Source organism: Cavia porcellus, unplaced genomic scaffold (genome assembly GCF_034190915.1).
Source record: "Cavia porcellus strain 051 isolate PalLab524CR breed Dunkin Hartley unplaced genomic scaffold, mCavPor4.1 scaffold_31, whole genome shotgun sequence".
NCBI classification, from domain to species: Eukaryota; Metazoa; Chordata; class Mammalia; order Rodentia; family Caviidae; genus Cavia; species Cavia porcellus.
This window is the reverse complement of record NW_026947514.1, coordinates 13,127,671-13,145,736: the sequence shown is the minus strand read 5'-3', so window position 1 is coordinate 13,145,736 and position 18,066 is coordinate 13,127,671. Positions and strand designations below refer to the sequence as shown.

Below are 18,066 nucleotides of genomic sequence, written 5' to 3'. Positions count from 1 at the left end.
TACCCCTTGTCCCTTCCCCTGGAGACTCCGAGGCCTGGCTGCTGAGAGGCACTGTGCTCATCAACCCTAAGAGGCAGGTGCTATTCTAACCCCATGGTGCAGATGAGAAAACTAAGGCTGAGCGATCCAGACAGAACACAAAGTATCCAGCTGTTAGGTAGTACAGCAAGGATTCCACTCCATGTCATCCCCAGAGATGGTGTGATCATCTAGAGCACAAAGCCTGTAACCCACAGAGCAAGAAAACCTCTCTTGGGTGCCTGTTCTAGGACAGGTTTTCCGTCAGGTGTGGATACTAGTGGACGATGGGTAGATAGTGAACAAATTATGGTCCTTGCAAACAAGTGATAAAAGTTTGGTGTTTGATAGCAAAGGCTTTGCTTTTGCTTGATGGGTGTCCAGGGTTACACGCAGAGCCTCAGGACCTGTAGCTTTGGGTGCAGCATAGCTGGTGGAAAAAGGTGCAGGGGTGGAAGGGTTCACAGGGTGGGTACAGGAGGGCAGAGCAGTACCTGCATGGAGCCAGATCTGTGCCAGCGTCATCCAGGGATGTAGTGGGCCCTGCTTGGGAGCACTGCTCTGCAGAGATGAGGCCACTTCTGACAGTGCTTGCTCCACTCTTGAGGCTGCCACAGATGTGGCATGGACAGAGCCTGTGGGAGGTTTCGAGAAGACAGGGTCAGGAGTGAAAGAGCGGGCTACCAGCCACCGACTGACAAATGGCTCTCCCAGTACATAGACATGAGTGTGCAACACACACACACACACACACACACACACACACACACACACATCCTTTCTCCAGGATGTTTCTGAGTTACTAATGGAATGGTGCTAGTCACTGTGGCTTAGTACACCAGTTTCATCCTTTTGCTTTAGCTGACTTTTATTCAGCACACAGGGAACATGCTACGCTAAGGACTCCCTCCAGGAGCTCAGCACAGGGTCAGTGTTGGGGGCAAGAAGGAGGTTCAGCTGCAACACAGCAGTTAATGAATGGCATACATGAAAACCTACATTGAGACGTTACAAAGCGCTACGTAGGGGCCTCAGCTTAGTGACTCTATGGGAGAAGGCAGGGGGGGGACCATACTTGCCCGCTGAGGTAGTGTGTGGAGTAGCTGGCTGGCCATTGTCAAGACAAACCCCGAAACTTCCCATTCATTAGTGCAGCCTGGCCTGCAACAGGTGGGCAACACTCCTGGACTCATTCTGTGGCTTACAGACTGTAGAAAAAGTATACTTGGCCCTGAGAATAAGGTGTCTACTCTCAGGCTAATTCTAGACTAGAGGAAGATGGCTAACAGTCAAATGCCTGGGGCTCAGAACAGGCGCCTGCCTAACTATCTGTAAAACTGCTGACCTGAAAGGAGAGGACCCCAAGGAAAGAGGCCACTCAGCATATTCACTAGGCAAAGATGTGGCTGCAGTGTGTGAGTCAAAATGTGAAGGTGGCCTTGTAGAGGTCCTGATGACCACAGGCCACTTCCATTGACAAGGACTTGTTCCCTACCTCTGTCCAACATTCACTTTTGGAGCATGGCTTCAGAACAAGAGGGCAGGATTCTCAGCTATTCCAAATTATCTATATTCATCTGTAATCATCTTTCTTAATTTGTAATTCACCAGGAAGTTCAGTGTGGGTTAAATATTCCGACACTGTTTGTGGTAACTATCAATCCATCGTGAAGTTTAAAATGGACAATATGTAAAGAAAAATGCTGAATATGCTAATAAATTGAGATCATTATACTCTGCATAATATAAAATTGTGAGCGTAAATATAATTTCAACTGGATTTTAGAATGTAATGCAAGTTATAGACTTTAAGGGAACATACACCGTAAGTGGCTTCCTGTGTAACAGTCTGACTGCTCCAACGTAACAGTCACATGGACTCCTCTCATTACACTCGACTTCTTTGCAGGGGTTTGGTGGACAGAAACAAAAATCTGCCAAAGGGAAGGCACTGCACCTTCCATGGCCAGTTCACAGACAGGCCTGTGAGGATACCCAAGTGGACAGCGGTGCTGGGGAAAGGCCCTGTGGGTTCTCTAGGAGAAAAGTGACTGCCTAAGAATGCAGACACGCAGGCCAAGACAAAGGATCCCACTTGATGGTATTATAATACTCAGGACGAATGTAGGCTGGCCACCAATCTACCTTTGGTAAGACAAAATAGTCTAACTCCATTAGAAAAAATATCCAAATATCTAACGATTAAACAGCTATGACTATTCTTGGTCTTACTTTCTTTTTTCTTGCAGAAAATAATATTTTAACTTTGGTAACAGGGTTTATAGCTTCCCCTGAGATTTTTAGTAGCAATGATCAAATAAATGCATAATCTGGGTTACTATTCCTACATTCTGCTATTACCTTTTCGCTGATTCTCAACACTGATGTCACACTGAAATCACTTGGGGATGTAAAAAAGTTGTGACATCACAGCTACACCCCAGAGCAAGTGAGTCACAATCTCTGAGTGGGGCCAGGAATTTAACTATTAATCACGTAATTTCAACAGGCTACGAGGAAGACTGAAAGCCATACGGGGGGACAAGAAGAGATGTAACTAACTTTTGGGTAGAAAAGCTTGACCCAGGCCAGCAGCTTGAGTGCTCCTACTTCCTGGTAGCCAGTGGTTACTTGGGAAACAGGGTTCCAGGAAGATCTTGTTTTCTGGAACAGTGGCTCTCAGATTTCCTGGTCTCAGAATCACTTTACACTCGAAAGTTATTAAAGACCCTGAAGAGACTTATGTGGGTCTCACCTATTGATATTTACCACATGAGAAACTAAAGCTGAGATACGTTTAAACTGTTCATGTATTGGTTCATTTAAAAATAAGCTGATGCTACAGAAAAATCCTGCAAATTTTCTACCAGGTTCTTGTAGCTTTTAGAGGGGTTTATTTCACTTTTTGGATTAACTATTTTGTTTGATCCACAAATGAACTAATGAGAACTACTGTCAAAGTTCCTTTCTTTTGTGATATCTATATACAACCATATTATTTAATTCCTAGTGTAACAACACATTTTACTATGAATAAGGTCTGGTCAAAGACCATGATGATGATGACAACCACAGCGGCAAGGATCATTTTTAGACAACATATTCTGTTTCAAGCTCTAAGATTAGCTCTTGAGATATGTTACTTAATCTTTAAACAGTTCTTTGTGGTAGGTAATAATGTTCTCTGCATTGCTCAAAAAACAAAATCAAGACTTAATAAGGTTATGTAACTACCCAGAGTCATACATCCAGTCAGTGGCAAAACCAAGGCTCAGACACTGGTCTGACTCCAAAGCCAATTTCCTTGGCCAATTTCCTTGTCTTAGAGGCCTTGGGACATCTGGGTCTTTCTACTTGGGTATCTTTAGTGCTGTGTGGACCACAGGTTTCAAAGCTGATGTAACCGTCTCCTTTCTTAGACTCTGTAGTTTTAGAAGACAGGATGTCTCTGCCTTTAGGTATTTTCAGAGACTAACAGTGCCAGGCCCATCTTAGGTATCAGGCTAACGCTTGTGGTATCAAAGAACACAGACAGGTCCCCACATGACCTTTGGAAGAGGGCGGCTTCCTTTTGGGGTACATGTCTGTTACATTCTCCTCTTCTCCCTAACAATGGGTGAGAAGCCAGAACCTTCAGCCTCAAAGGGCTTCTCAGTGTGGCTGCCATCACGTCTAACAATTTGTTCTAAAACTAACAGCGCCACACAGAGTCGAACAGTGGGCATCATTTAGTGACTTTTTCCTCTCAAATTCAATCAGCCCATTAAAACAGAAAAGGCTGACAGGTGTATCAGAACACTTCTTTCCTTTACAATCAAGTCCTTCTACGCATATTCCACAAGGGGAGAAAGCCTTCCTGTTCTGAACCAGGGGTAGGTATTAGAGCACTTGGAGATTTATTAGTAAAAGCAGATGACTAACAATAGTAAAATGATAGAATAGTTAGCATCTACTATTCTTGGTAATAATACAAAAATAAAATTTATAAAATTCTCCCACTGGGTTGGAATTTGGGAGAATGATGTAAAACCAAAACAGCTCGTGTCCTGCTGTTTTACGGAGGTGCTAGCAATGTAGGTATCAAATTTTGATTTATCTGGATAAATGACATGAAACACTGCTTCTAATCCACAGAGTTTTAAGGTACTCGTTTCTTTCTCAGCAAAGCAAACGTGTTCCTGCACTGAGCATGACTTATGGCAGAAATGGAGAAATTGAGGCTTCAGCGGGAATCCAGAGAAAGAAAGGACACACTCCCAAACTGAAACCCAAGACTCTGCAGAAATAATTTGCCAAATAATCAGGTTCTGCAGGGGAGCCAGGGAAAGGGCCTGAGCTCCTGTTCACCTCTTACTTATCGCACTAATTTGAGAAGTGCTTATCGCTGGCCTGCTGTACTCCTGGGGCTGTGGGCTGCTCAGCAGGTCAAGCTCTACCGAGGAGAAAATGGTCCCTTTCCCTCAGGACACAGCAGCTCAAAAAAGCTACTGTGAAGCCAGATAACCCAAGAGCTGACACCGGCAGCTGAGTGCACGCCCTATAATTTGGCCCAGGATCTGTGACCTAACTGCCTAAATGGTCCGGGGCACACTTTGTGGCAGGGCTGCCCTCCCAGGCGGACCTGAAAGAGAAAACGTTGTCATGGATACTTGCAACAAAGGAAAAGGGCCACATGGAGAAATGGTTCCAATTCCTAATCCAGGGTTTTCTTTAAGGTTTCTTCTGGACTACAATGTGTGTGTGTGTGTGTGTGTGTGTGTGTGTGCACATGCAAGTGTATATAGGCATCAGGAACTATAGTGCAAGGACACTGGTCTACAGGCCATCAGGACCTGGAACCAAGGCCACTGAGGTCAGGGCACTGACCCTCCTCAACTCTTCCTGAGCTTTGCTATCACACACTGAAGTCTGCGGAGAAACTCCGCCACGAGCAGGATGCTTGAAACATCCGGTTTCAACTGCTTTGCGGCTAATGCTTCCCAAACTCCTTTTTTTACCTAGGGCAACAGAAACCTGTGATCAATTTCACAGAAATTTCAAATGTGGCCAACTACATATGACCCTATTTCATCACCAAAGCTTATCGTTCAAAGAGATCCAAGAGCCAATCATTTTCTTCAGCGAAAGTTAGGTGGCTTAGTCTGATCTGCATTTTCACATCAAAGGTCAGTGAATGCACAGCGTGTTTCCCTTCCTGCTACTCTTCTGACTTTCTGGTGGCATCCGTCAAGTGGCTACAGTCTGAAGGATCCTGCACTTTCCCTCTGCCCTCATGTCTTCACAGCATGGAGAAGATGAACTGGATCTCGGATGACGGCTGCCCACCTAGTGAGTTGGTACACCATCCCAGGCTGGCAACAATGGATAACGATGTTCTGTTCTGTGTGAAACCCATCAGCTGACACACAGTTGCTCGGGATTCTGGGCAGCTCTCTCCTTCACAGCCCTGGAGGATTAGCTCAGCTGTCTCAGGTACACAGATGTGGGAGAATGATGGAGCACATGGCTGTGCCCGTGTCCCACATTCTTTCTGCTGATACCTAGCCTCCCTGTATCTTTCTGAAAAGCCCCGCAGCCATCCAGTTCAGGTTTGCAGAGATTAGCTGCTACTGCATCTCTGTGCTTATTTCTCCCAGGTTCCAAATAATTCAGTGCTCTCTGCCAATGGGATTGACTCAGCTCCCAGTCCTAGAAGCTGTGCCTCCTAATAAGAAGGGAAAGCGGCAATGTCCCCCTGAAGACCCTGTAGATGAAAGAGCGACAGGGATGACTAAGCATTCTGCCAGCCAGCCTGCTTACACTTTTTCATCTTTAACAGGAAAAGAGTGTCTCTCTCTCAAGGCAGGGCTTGGAAACACACCTGCCCATTGCTGCAGACTGCCGGCAGCTGTGCCCTTCGGTCCCCGCACTTGCCACCTGTGCTCCAAGAGCCTGTGCTCTGTCTGGGCTGAGGAAGGGGAGGCGAGGGCTAATGATCAGATAACCCTTAGCTCCTGGAGGAAGAGGAAGTTTCAGTTGCCAACTTAGGCACATTTCATCTATACCTTTTCTTCTTTAAACCTAACAGATTTTGGTGTCCTCGCCCTCCTGGGGAGGTCAGCCTGCTCTTATGGGGAGGCTGGCAAGGGGTGGTGCCCCTCACGCTGGGCTCTTCAGGTCTCCTTTCCATATCGGTGGCCTCTATGAGTGCCACCATCTCCCCTTCTGTGACGTGTTTACCAGGTGACAGTGGGCCAGGCCTGCAGAGCTTCCGGGAGGCAGCTGCCTCCTGCTGAGGCCACGGTCGGCTCTGGGCTCCTCTGACCAACAATTCTGGCAGCCTTTCTTTCTCTGAGTGAAGAACAGATGAGGACAACAAACCCGGGGCCCCGAGATGAGATCACAGTTTGCCAAGGACTGGAACAGAGGGTCAGTAAATGGTGTAGCTCTGACAGGAGGTGTCTTCCCCTGAGAGGGAAGGACCCACTGAGGCAGGGAAAGAAGGGGTTGCGTTGTCACCAGCGGGCAAGCGTGGGCGGCAGGACATGCTGCTGGGGGCCAGGCGGTCACTCGGAAGCATAGAGGGCAGCCATTCACAAGCATGCAGGGGGAAGCCAGCTACCGGAGTGCAGCGCCTGCCACTGGCTCTGGGCTGGAGACAGTACTTTGTGCAGGAAGACTGGGGGCTGATGCCACTTTGCTGGCTCAGCCCTTCCTGCTGCGTATTTTTGGGGGCTGTGGTGCAGGCCTGAAGCGGCCTTGGCCTGGGAGGCTGCTGCTCTTCAAGCCCTAAGTGTTCCTGACTGCAGCACTGTGGGAGAAGCCTCGGCCCAGCCCTAGTCTACTTCAGACACCTTCTTCTGCCTGAGTGCCATTCATCGATCTCCTATAATTCCGCTGAGCCTTGCTTAAAGAAAGACACCACAGAACTAATGAAGGAGAATGATGTTACATTCACTTTAATCTATTCTAAATAGCAAGAAGAGGTTATGTTTGTAAAGGTCATATATGTCAGTGCCACTTTTTCTTTTAATTACCACCCCTCAAAAATCGGAGGGCTATTACTAGAATAACGCTTTCATATACACAGATTTTTAAAAATTTACAAGAAACAAGAGGTAAAATATGCTACCTCACTGCTTACTTCCTGATCACTACATTCTTGAATGTTAGAAAATGCAAAGTCAGTGAGAAAATGCTAGCCATAATGGAAGGGAAAAAATTACTTCTCTCTTGAATTCATTTCTCCATCTTAATTCGTTTTAGAGGTGTGTTTTTACACTAATCTGTTTATTCTCCTAAGTGACTTATTCCCAGAGAGAGCAACAATCTCACCAGAAATAGTGATAAGAAAAACTGAGCCAACAACCCTTGTGGGCAATCTTGCTTTGGGGCACCTTCTTTGGAGAGGGGAATAAAACACCAGGATGCATTTTTTTTCTCCAAACTGAGAAAGCTCTCCAGAAAGAGATCTCCCGGGGTCCTCAAGCCTACAAGTCTAGGAAACAAGGGGCAGTGCACAGAGACCTCATGGCCAGTCATATCTTGCCCAGCCCACTCCGCACCTGCCACCCTGGAGTGACACTTCTTTGGGGACTGCAGCTGCTTGGGCTGTGTCTACAAAGGCATCTGACTGACCCTAAAACCAGGATCAGTTACTGCCTAATCAGAAAGGCGTGTGTAAACACAATGATTATGGTTATATTTTTGTAGATGAGGAAACTAAGATCCAGAGAGATCCAAGGCATTCCAGGGGGCTCCTCTGCAGAACTAGCTCTGGAATTTGAGCTTCCTGACCTTGGGGAGTTAGAGCTGCTTCTACAGAAAATAATTAAATATATGCTCTTGCACAAAGGTATCAAGCCTCACTTTAACCAATAAAGACTTTAGTGTAGCCTGGTTTTCTGAACATCAAGTATTTTTAATGTCTCTCAGGAGCCTGATACTAAAGGAGCCTGAAAATGAAATCTTTTTATGAGGAACTCTAAGGGATAATAACACCAAAACACACCCCTTCTTTCTATTATGGACTGTTTTAAAACCAGAAATTAAACCACATCTAGGCAGAGCTGGACTTTAGAGAAGAAACACACTCCTTTGGTGGGGGATTATTTGTCATAACCAAAAGGCTCCAATCATTTAAACGCCATCTACATTAGTATTTCTGGAGGGAGAGAAACTATTTCCCCAAAGTATCTGATGAGACAGAATCAGATGTCTAAGAAACATCTTTTGGAAAAATGTGATCATAGGGCCAGGTATTTAGCTCAGTGGCATAAGCGCCTGCCTGGCAAGGCGAGGTCCTGAGTTTGATCCCTGGTACCATCTAAAACAATAAAAAAAGTTATCATTCACTAATGGCTTGAAAGCACTGATGCCACTTCTAGGGAAGTACTTGGTCTCCCATAACTTTTGGTCAGCGTGGTTTTAGGTTTTGTGATGTCTATCTTTTTAGGAAAATTAATCACAACTGCTTTTCTATGCAGCAATAATGATTGTATCGAAAAGCTATCAAGACTCAACTGGTCCTCTTGGTCTAGAATTTATAGGCGACCCCCTCCAGCAGGCTGGGTCCAATCAGTGGCAGGGGCCCTTAACTGTCCACTGCCCACCCTGACATGGCCACTTTTTCTGCCATCCCTTCCTCTGCAGTCCTTTAGACCAATACTGCCTCCACAGTGTGAGAGCCTGGGCTGTGCTGGATGCGTGCGGAACTCAGGAAAGTGGGCGTCAGCTGGTGGAGGGAACAAGCAGGCAGCAGGGAGACATCCACAGCACCCCAATATTCCCAACACTCGACAACCACAATACACATTCCACAGTGGAAGGAGGTGTGATTCTGGAGACCCTTGGAAGGGTTAATACATTGATTGGTAAGCTACTTACTAACTGAAAAAAGGGAAGGAAAACCATGAAAGTATGCTTCTGGAGAGTTGCCTTGGAACAACAGAGCAAACCAAAAATTAAAACCAAGAAATGAAATAGTTCAAAAATCAAAATTAAGGCTAAACAAGCAAAGAGAGTTCTAATAACCTTCCAACTGCAAGTCTGGCTGTCTGGAATCAGATTCCAATCAAGAATAACACAGAGTTTTCCACTAACAACGATTTTTTTTTTTTAAACTAAAGCAAGGCCAATTGGGTGTTCATTCCCTCTCACATTCCTATGTTCATCTGGCCATGGAAACTGACCTCATGTCATATGTTTTGTTTCCAGAGCAGGAAATTCCAAGAGGAAGAAAAAAGAGCAGGTTTCAGATCTTTCCACATATTAACCCTAATCCTGAGTCTAACAATGTGCAGGACTGGGCTAGTTTTCATTCCTAGGAGGATGAAGGGCAAGAAGAAGAGGTTCATCAAACCTTTAGCTGCCTGCTTGTCCTAAGAAGAGCCGGGATTCAAATTCATCGCCCAGTTCTCAGCTACACAAAAAATAAAACACTGAACACTGTGTGGGACAGCAGAGAGGCAATGGGTGCTCAATACCCCAACAATTTATCAATGAATCTGATATGAAGACACCTACTAGAATAACCAGAACTTTACTATTTAGAGGTTTGAAGGAACACGAGGCTCCCCAGGATGCCACAAGATAAAATCTGGCAGGGCTCAGAGGCAGGTGGGTCCGCTGTGTCAACGGAGGAGACAGAGCACTGGAAACATCACACTATCCAGAGCAGTAAGATCCCACTTCAAGATGACAAACTCAAAAAAAGTCATATGAAACAGTTTTCCTGGAAAAACCAGATTTGGCACTTACCCTGGGCCAAATTATATTACAAGGGAAAGTGTCTGTTTTCAAATGGATTAAAAACAACGTAAACCAGGTGTGGCAGTGCACACCTGTAATCCCAGAACTCTGGGAGGCTGAGGAGGGAGGATGGGAAGTTTGAGCCCAGCTTGGCAACTCAATGACTTTGCAAGTCATTGAGACTGCAATGTCTGAAAACAAAGAATAAAAAAGTGGCTGGAGATGGTAGCTCAGCATGAAAGCCCTGGGTTTGATTCCCAGTACCATAAAATAAATACATCAATTTAAAAAAAATAAGCAGTTTATAAACATTTTAATCTATTTGATGAAAATAGAGTTGCCATTAAAACAAAGTTTGGGGCACTCATTATGCAGAGGCGTAAGGCTGGGTCACTTCTTGCTGAGAGCAGTTTCTTTTAAAGGATCAGCTCATGTCTGTCCTTGCTCTGCGTGTAGGTCCCACACCACAGCTTGGGCATCATGAAAATGGGCACATTAGGGAAAGTGGCTCTTCCTGGCAGCAGCTCCTTTATGAGCTTTTTTTCAGCACATAACTGAGCTTTTGGAACAAAGATAAGCCCGTATAAATCATGGATACAGAGATTAAATGTGTTCTGGCAGTGCTGGCAGCCCTAAGTGAACATTAAATAAATGAATGCAAGGAAAAAGCGGGGAGCCTCTCCTGTAAGACCCACATTTAGGTCCCTTTTAAGGACTTTACTAACCAGCATTTCATTTTAATACTGGGTTCCTTGTCTATTTTTATGTTTTAATTGACAGGTCATGGAACTCCCTAAAGCACACTTTAAACATTTCTGCATTATTTAAAAGCAAGAGTAAACTAAAATGCATTCTAATTTTGCTACGTGGTTTCACGATACAAACCGTGCCTTTTCCTTCCTTGCAAATGGGAAACACTGTATAGCACTGTTTCTCAAAAATGTGGCCTCAGACCCAATGGCACTGAATCCGTAAGGGCTAAGTTTGTAAGCGTCAGACCCTTGGATTGCCCTCAGCCTGCAGAAGCATAAGCCCTGAGGGTGATCCAGGGGACTGGCTGTCCTGAAAGCTGTCTGTGTGATTTATATGCGCAGTACAGCTTGAGAAGCACATATTTAATAGGCAAGCAGCCACTGCCTTTCGAATATGTGCTTATTATTGATTGAAATTAATTTCTAAATTGAAACCCAGCAAATTTGAGAATTCAATCGTTACTTACAAAATTTCAAAGTTTGCCTTTTGTTTAACATGGTTCATTTTATGCATCTATATCAACTCCAGGAAAGCACGAAGGACTCGAGAATTAGAAGCAATATTCTAGGACAGCTCCAGTGTTCTGTGCAGGATGGATCTCCTCTGCTTCTCAGAGGAGGCTGAAATTTGGACATTAACATCTACAATCTCAGGTTTCTTTCGGTCCCTAACAGCTCTGGATTTTCAAACAAGCAAAGTCGTCTTTCTGACAAGTTTGATGGAGTTTCCTATCCAGCTTACCAGTTAGGAAGATTATCAGAAAATAAAACAACAGGCAAATGAAGCAGATCTAACAAGAAAGGAAAAACCATGTTTACAGAGAGAGGATTCCCAGCGGCGGTGGGGACCTGAGTCACTGAATGAATGGCTTGCAGGGGGCCACACAAAGGTGTCAGGTTTGGGATGAGAATGAAGATGAGAAGATACAAACAGGTGGAGAGGAGATTCGGTTCTTGAAAGAGGAGAGGAGGAGGAGGAGGAATCTGACACTAAAAAAGTGAAAGAGAAAAAAAAGGATAAAGGCAAAAAAAAAAAAACTTTCAGAAACACAAAGAAAAAATAAACTAGCTTTTAATATACTCACATAAGCTGCAAAGAAAATGAGGTCATGTAATACACAATCATTCCTCTACTTGACAATACAAGTGCTTCTCAAAAAAACCAAATTTCTTTTTCTAGAGATTATTTGTTTTAATGACATCATAGAGTAAAAACTCAGATTTACCTGGCCATAGAACAGATTCTGCTGAAAATGAAACATGTTTAACTTACAATATCCAGAGCATTCTATAGGATAGAATTTGCTGAAATTTTCAGTTGAAAAAGTTAGGGCTCTGCATAGATTTGTGCCTTTATGAGAAGCACTTATATAGTTTACTATAAAAATAGCTTTCCAAGGTGCAGTCTACTGAGGTGCAATGGTATGGGGGTATGTCATGGTCCCAGGCTGTGGCGATGCAGCGTTAAGCTTTCTGTGGTTTTCTGTTGGGAACAGTGGGCAGGTACTTTGGAAAGGAACCTGGTACTGCTGCCTGCATGTTCTATGGCTGGAGGGGACATGGCAATGTGGAGACCACAATGGCTGCAACCAGAAACTTTCTCAGCAGAATGGGTTAAAACTTTTCAAGTTAAAAAAAAACATATGTTGCTTTGGACAGGTATCTGGTAATATCTACCAATGATCAAAGATAAATCTCCTCACCCTGCATCCTGTTTTTAAGGCAAAAGGAAAAAAATATTTTTTTCCATCCTCTATTTAAGGATCTACCAACCTATTCCAAAGAAAAGACAATGACTCATAGTTTCAAAAGTAGAGACTGTCAGTCTATGTGGTTCCTCATTTTGTTGGCTAGGACCTATTGGATGACAGAGGTGGGGGCACAGGAAGCCAGAGGGGATATCGGAAGGGAAATCATGTTTGATAACAGGAGGGCCTTTCTCAGTTTCACATGCCTATTTAATAAAAACATATTTCTGCTAATTTAGTACAGTGGAGAGGATTGGTCCAAAGCTTATAGATGTGAGTTCCTCCTTGTATTTATTATTTCACAGATCTTCATATGGAAGTCTCAGAGGCAGAAAATACCTTTCAGTTAATTAGCCACTTCTGAGATCAGGAACACTGAACTGTACTGTGTAATGACCTGGGTTAATAACAGAATTGTGGATATTTATTTATTTTAAAGTTCTTATCCTCAGATCCTGACATTTTTATAGGCACAATATGATATCTGAGATTTACCTTAAAATAATCTGCAAAAAACCAAATGTGGGACAGGAGAAATAGAGGAAACAGGGGCATTAACTGCTGAAGCTTGGGGCAGCTAACGGGAATTCATTCGCTGTACTTACATCTCTCCTCTGGTACACTTGAAAAATTTTCCCCATCATAGAAATTTTAAAAAACAAAAGTAAATATAGTTTGGTGGGGGGGAGAGCCAAAACTGCTCCAAGAGGTCCTGTGACCTCACGAAGGAGCCTGTCCACACAATTGGGGGTTCTAGCCACATGCCCCAAAATTGGCAGGATTTGCGACAGCAGTTCAGCATGGCTTTAGCCACACAGCCTTCCCGATGTCAGCACTTTAGCTTCGCTCATGTCAGATGGCTGTGCCCTTCCAAGGGAAAGCAGTTTAGGAAGCAGTTAGGCATCAGCATGGCATGGACCAGTGCTAAAGACACGCTGCCACCTGCCAGGGCTGGGTTCTCCCAGACCATCTCTCATCTGAGCCACTTTACTTTGGAACAGTCTCCTTCCTCTTTTGCTCTGCAAAATGAGTAGAATAAGCTGGTCTCCTTCAGCACAGCAGAGGCTGAAAGCGGCCGCAGAGGGAGGTCTGAGCTCGTGCTAGATAGGTAAGAACCCAGAGTAAAATATGGGGTCCTGCACCATGCAAGAGAATGAGGAAACTCTCTGTGGATGCAGGCATCTCCTGGAATGCTGGGAAATGACAAGTGTCAGGTGCTGAACAGCATCCAGAGTATTTGACTGTTTCCGTCAGACGCCTGGGAAGTAACACATGTGCCTATTTGCACGAAAGAACACTGGAAGGAAGGGTAAACAAAAAGCTAGTAAAAATGGTTATCGTCTGGAAAAGGGAAGACAGAGACAGAACGGAAGTAAAGTCTCCTCATGGGACACTCTGAGTTAGAGTTTTGGCTTCTGAATTATGATATGTGCTTCCTGTGACATGAAGTCAGGATGAGCAGAACAAATGAGGTGCGCCCACAGGAGGTGAATAAGGTGAGAAGGAGCTGCCCCGCCCATGGCTTCGCTTTGGGCCAAACTAAATAAAAGTGGGCTTTATTAACCAAGAGGCAGCATCCTTTCCACTTGGAGGAGAGTGAGCCTCCTGCACCTTTCAGTCTTTCCAACTTAGGTGGTCATTTCAGAATTTTTCATTCTCCTTTCCAAACAGCCTTAGTTGACAAGGGCTCCCCACGCGGCCCTCTGCTTTCCTGTTCCCTGCCTCTCAGTTAAACTGACTGTGCCCGCCACATCGGGCAGCACTGGAGCAGGGATGGAAGGTGAGGCCTGGGGGACTCCTGGATAGTACAACTCGAGGGTCATGGCCTGGGCCCGGCAGGTGGGGGCTCTCCCGATTGTTCGGGAAGGGCATGGGGACCAGCAGCCTGGGCTCCAAACACCTGGGACCCTCTCAAGAGAGCAGCTGCATGGATGCCCCTGAGGCGAAAGGGGAGGAGAAACAACAGGGTAGTTCTGACCCAGGGGTAGTGCCAGCTGGGTTGTGCCACACAGACACAGCTCACGTGCACAACACGGCATCTGAGAAGGTTTACCCTGAAAAGGGCAAATCCTAAGAACTCTGGGGGGAAACATCCCAAGGGACAAAAGGGAGACTGAGCAAGGGCCTCCTTTATTTTCTGTCACTGTTTCAATGCGCTGTGGCACTCAAGTCTGGGGACCTCTAGGGAAATTAAGGTCCAAGCCAGCTGGAAGCAAAAGGGTCTAGATTTAGTACGACTGTTTTCCCAGGACTGAGGAAGGGGCCCAGGGACGCCCAGCCCCAGGCAGCTGCAGGAGCTGTTCTCCACTGGCCTCAATCACCACAGAGGCTATAGGGAATTTCCCAGCCTCTTTCTCGTGCTGTGTCCTAGCATGGCTACTGCTGGCAGCCCGAGCATCACTTTCCTGCAGTGTGGAGCCAGGACAGCAGCCACAAGGCTGAGCTCTGGTGTGCTGTGCCAGCCAGGCTCTGCCTCCTCGGAGGCCTGCCCACGATGGCTGACCACTCTAAGGGGTGCTTCCCTGTGGCTCAGCCAGTCTACATTTTGGGCAGGAGCTGTGGGTCAGGGTAAACTGCTCTACTCCACAATTTGTGCTGCTTCTCAAGGCCAACAATTTTTTGACCAGGGAGCTCCAGGGCTGTGGATCACACTTCTCGGGCTGACTCTTGGTTGGTGGAAGGGAGCCTAGGCAGAAATTTAGGACTCAGGCAGCTTTAAGGAGAGCTCCCAGAGGCTCTGGTCCTCCAGCCTATCTGAGGTCAGATGAACCCTGGCATTCTTCAGAAGGACTATTCTGTGAGCTGGGACATGGCACAGGTCAGAAAAAGGACCTTGCGGTTGCTTTCCTAAAGCCAGCCCATGAAAGACCAGGCACACCAGACAGGGTTTGATTAAGCCTTACAGGGCCCCCTGTGGGAGGGTGAAAAGCAACAGGAGTGTGTTCAAAGTGATATTCTGAAACCACTACTGAGGTTTAAAGCTAAGTGAATTTCATGATGTTTTGTGAGTCTGCGAGTCCCCTGAATTGCTGTGGAACAGTATTACTGCTTGGAACTGCTTGGGTGCAGCTATGGAAACTGGGGGGCCAGGCAAGAATATCTGCTCAGAGGCAGTAATTGGTGTGGTCCTCCAGGCAGGGCAGCAGAATCAGCTCAGAACACAGCTGCTGCCCTCCTGGACTTTCTGCTGGGTGTATGCATGTTCATAGGGGAAGGTGATCAGAAATCAGAATGACCAATTTCAGCACAGTGGAAACCTAAAGGGTGACACAGAAAAACAGAGGAGGACCTGATGAGGATGGAAACCACCTAATATTGGTTTCAAATTTTAGAGTTTCAGAGCAAGGCAAAACATTTCAAAGGGTTGTGCTGGGCAAATAATATTCCTCCCCATTCTGTGAACCAACACTTGGAAGAGATCGGAGTAACTGCACCTCAATGAAGTGCCTCAGCGGTCAGCGTGCAACTCCCCCGCCCTCACCCCAGTGCCCAGCCCCACACTCTCCTGGACACCACCTCGTCGCCCCAGCCTTGGCTTCTCACCTGTCTCGGGGTCACTGAAGTCTGGCAAAGTGATTGTGTTAAGCTGCCGTCTGTCAGCGATGGTTCTATCTAACAGGCTGCTTCCACGTCCAGAGTCACTGCAAAACACACTGCGAATGTCAGTCACCTGGGAGGTGGCAAGGAGGAAGGAGAGGCCCAACCGGGCTGCTGCTGAGGTGCCCTTGGCACCTTTCCACGTGTAAAGGGCATCTTGCTTCCCGCCTCAGCCTCGCTGGGATCCTTCAGGATTCAGTATCACAAACACAGCTAAGCCACCCAGCAACCCCTGCCAGTTCTGGATTCTTGTATCACTAAAGACACAGAAATGAAAACTTTAAGCCAGGCTCTCTGCAGACCTGATGGGGGAAACTGACTGGCATTCCAGGCTGTGAAGTCACAGAACTCATCAGGCCCCTGATACATCATCTTCCAAGGATGTCTTTATTTTTAAATATTTTTGATCGATCATGGCACAGTAGATGGAACTAGGGCCTCTGCATTGAGTTACATTCTATTTTTTACTTTGAGACAGGGTCTCATTGAGATGCTAAGTAGCCCGAGCTGGCTTAGAACTTGCAATCCTCCTCTGAGAAGTCTTTAAGAAGCAACGCTCTGTATGAGTGCTTTTTACCTCACAGCCTGAGAAAACCACCCAGATTTCCTGACGCTAACATCCTACTCCACACCAAAGAAATCAGATTTCAGGGGTCAGTCACTACTCCCTTCAGATAGTTTTAAGGAACATCTGCCTGATTTGAGGACTCCTGGGCCACTGCTTTTCAGAGAATATCCACGGTCACTGGCTTATTTGTGTCCCCAGAACAAGCCTTTGCAAAATGTCACATGAGTGAAGCCCCTCATTAATAAGGAAAAGGTGTCTCAATGAGCTGGTCGAAGCACAGTTGGCCCTGTGGGCCCCATGACATTTCTGAGCTGGCCAAGGGCCTGGAGGGGACCTGAAGGGACTTAGAGAGGTCAGAGCAGTGTTTTGGTGCCTGCTTCCAGATCACCACAGTTACCAGCTCTGCACTGCCACCTTACTAAAAGCCCTTTCCAGCCTGGCCACAAGACAAGTTTGGCACCATTCCCTCAGCCAGGGTCACAGGAACACCAAGGCAGGCCTAACTGGAATTCAAACATTTATGAGACCTTAGCCCAGACATTTTTCTTTTTAGTTCTCAGAAGTAACAACTATGGCTTTTTTTTTTTTTTTTTCATCGCAGTAATCTGTCTCAGAGCTTGAAGAACAATTTTTTTGTTGCTGTTGAGAAGTTCAAATTCTGCAATTTCCTTCCTCTATGTAGCCATTGCTAAAAGCAGCAGAGGGAGATCTGGTATGAAACTTAATACAATTCCCAGGCTGCAGTTTCCACATTCAAGGATGCATCAGAGAAAACTACAGGAAACGGAGGAAACTTCCTTTAGCACACTCTTTGTCAGCCTGCACTTATCCCATACTGTTTTGTGGGTTTTTTTTTTTTTTTGGCAACTGTTCCATTAATTATTTCCACAACTGTAAATCTGAACAGAAGATAACATAAAAGTCCATGCAAAACTAACATTGGTCCACTCATACAGAATTTTTATATAAACAATTACAAAGGATTATCTGAATATTTAATGGCTCAATTTTTAGGAGGTTTTCAGAAGACTCTGTCTCAAAAACATAGTGGTACTTTTTATCCTGGGAGGGACAGCAGAACACAGTGGGGTGGTGGCACTGGCAGCAAGGCCCTGCCTGGTATGTGGGGGGCCACCCGTGGGTGATTTCAGTCACGATGCTGTAGGCCTGCATCTCACCAGGCTTCCAGTGTGGCCTTGCAAGGCGCTGGGAGGACCCAGAAATGGAAGTCTTGGAACCCAGCTTGGGGTCTTGGTCCTTATCCCACACCTGTCAGTACTAAGCATGACGTCTGTGGCTCAGGGAGCTCCCTGGCCAGGTGGGAATAAGGTTTGTCCTCCCACACGGAGCTATGTAGGGATGGAATGAGGTTGTGTAGACGGAGGATTCTGAAGACCTGCCCCTTCTAGGCACGTACCAGGAGTCATAAATACACCTGCCTACAAACACGCATCAGAGTACCCGCAACTGGCTGATTCCAGAGACAATTTACTTCTGGCTTTCTAGTGTAATTAGGGGAGGCATGGGACAGTTGAGTAAGGACCTCTTATTCCAAATGCCAGAAACCCCAAGTAAAACCATATTAATTTGTGAACCTGCTCACTGAAATGACACAGGACTTGTTTCCTTCCACCAGTAGAGAAATGACCCTTGG

The 18,066-nt window shown here is 45.9% G+C and overlaps 1 protein-coding gene across 6 annotated transcripts in view; it reads right to left on the bottom strand.

Annotated features, from left to right (window-relative positions):
* Positions 1-18,066, bottom strand: part of Ttc7b (tetratricopeptide repeat domain 7B) — a 249,360-nt gene that overhangs the window by 43,575 nt on the left and 187,719 nt on the right. For 4 of the 6 annotated variants that reach the window (XM_063240840.1, XM_063240837.1, XM_013155227.2 and 1 more), the window contains 4 exons: positions 15,791-15,888; positions 11,319-11,489; positions 8,884-8,934; positions 513-653 (listed from right to left, as the gene is read on the bottom strand). In XM_063240840.1, coding sequence (XP_063096910.1) covers positions 513-653; positions 8,884-8,934; positions 11,319-11,489; positions 15,791-15,888 — 461 coding nt within the window. The remainder of the gene's footprint in view (positions 1-512; positions 654-8,883; positions 8,935-11,318; positions 11,490-15,790; positions 15,889-18,066) is intronic. The other 2 variants (XM_063240838.1, XM_063240839.1) reach the window with 2 other exon arrangements.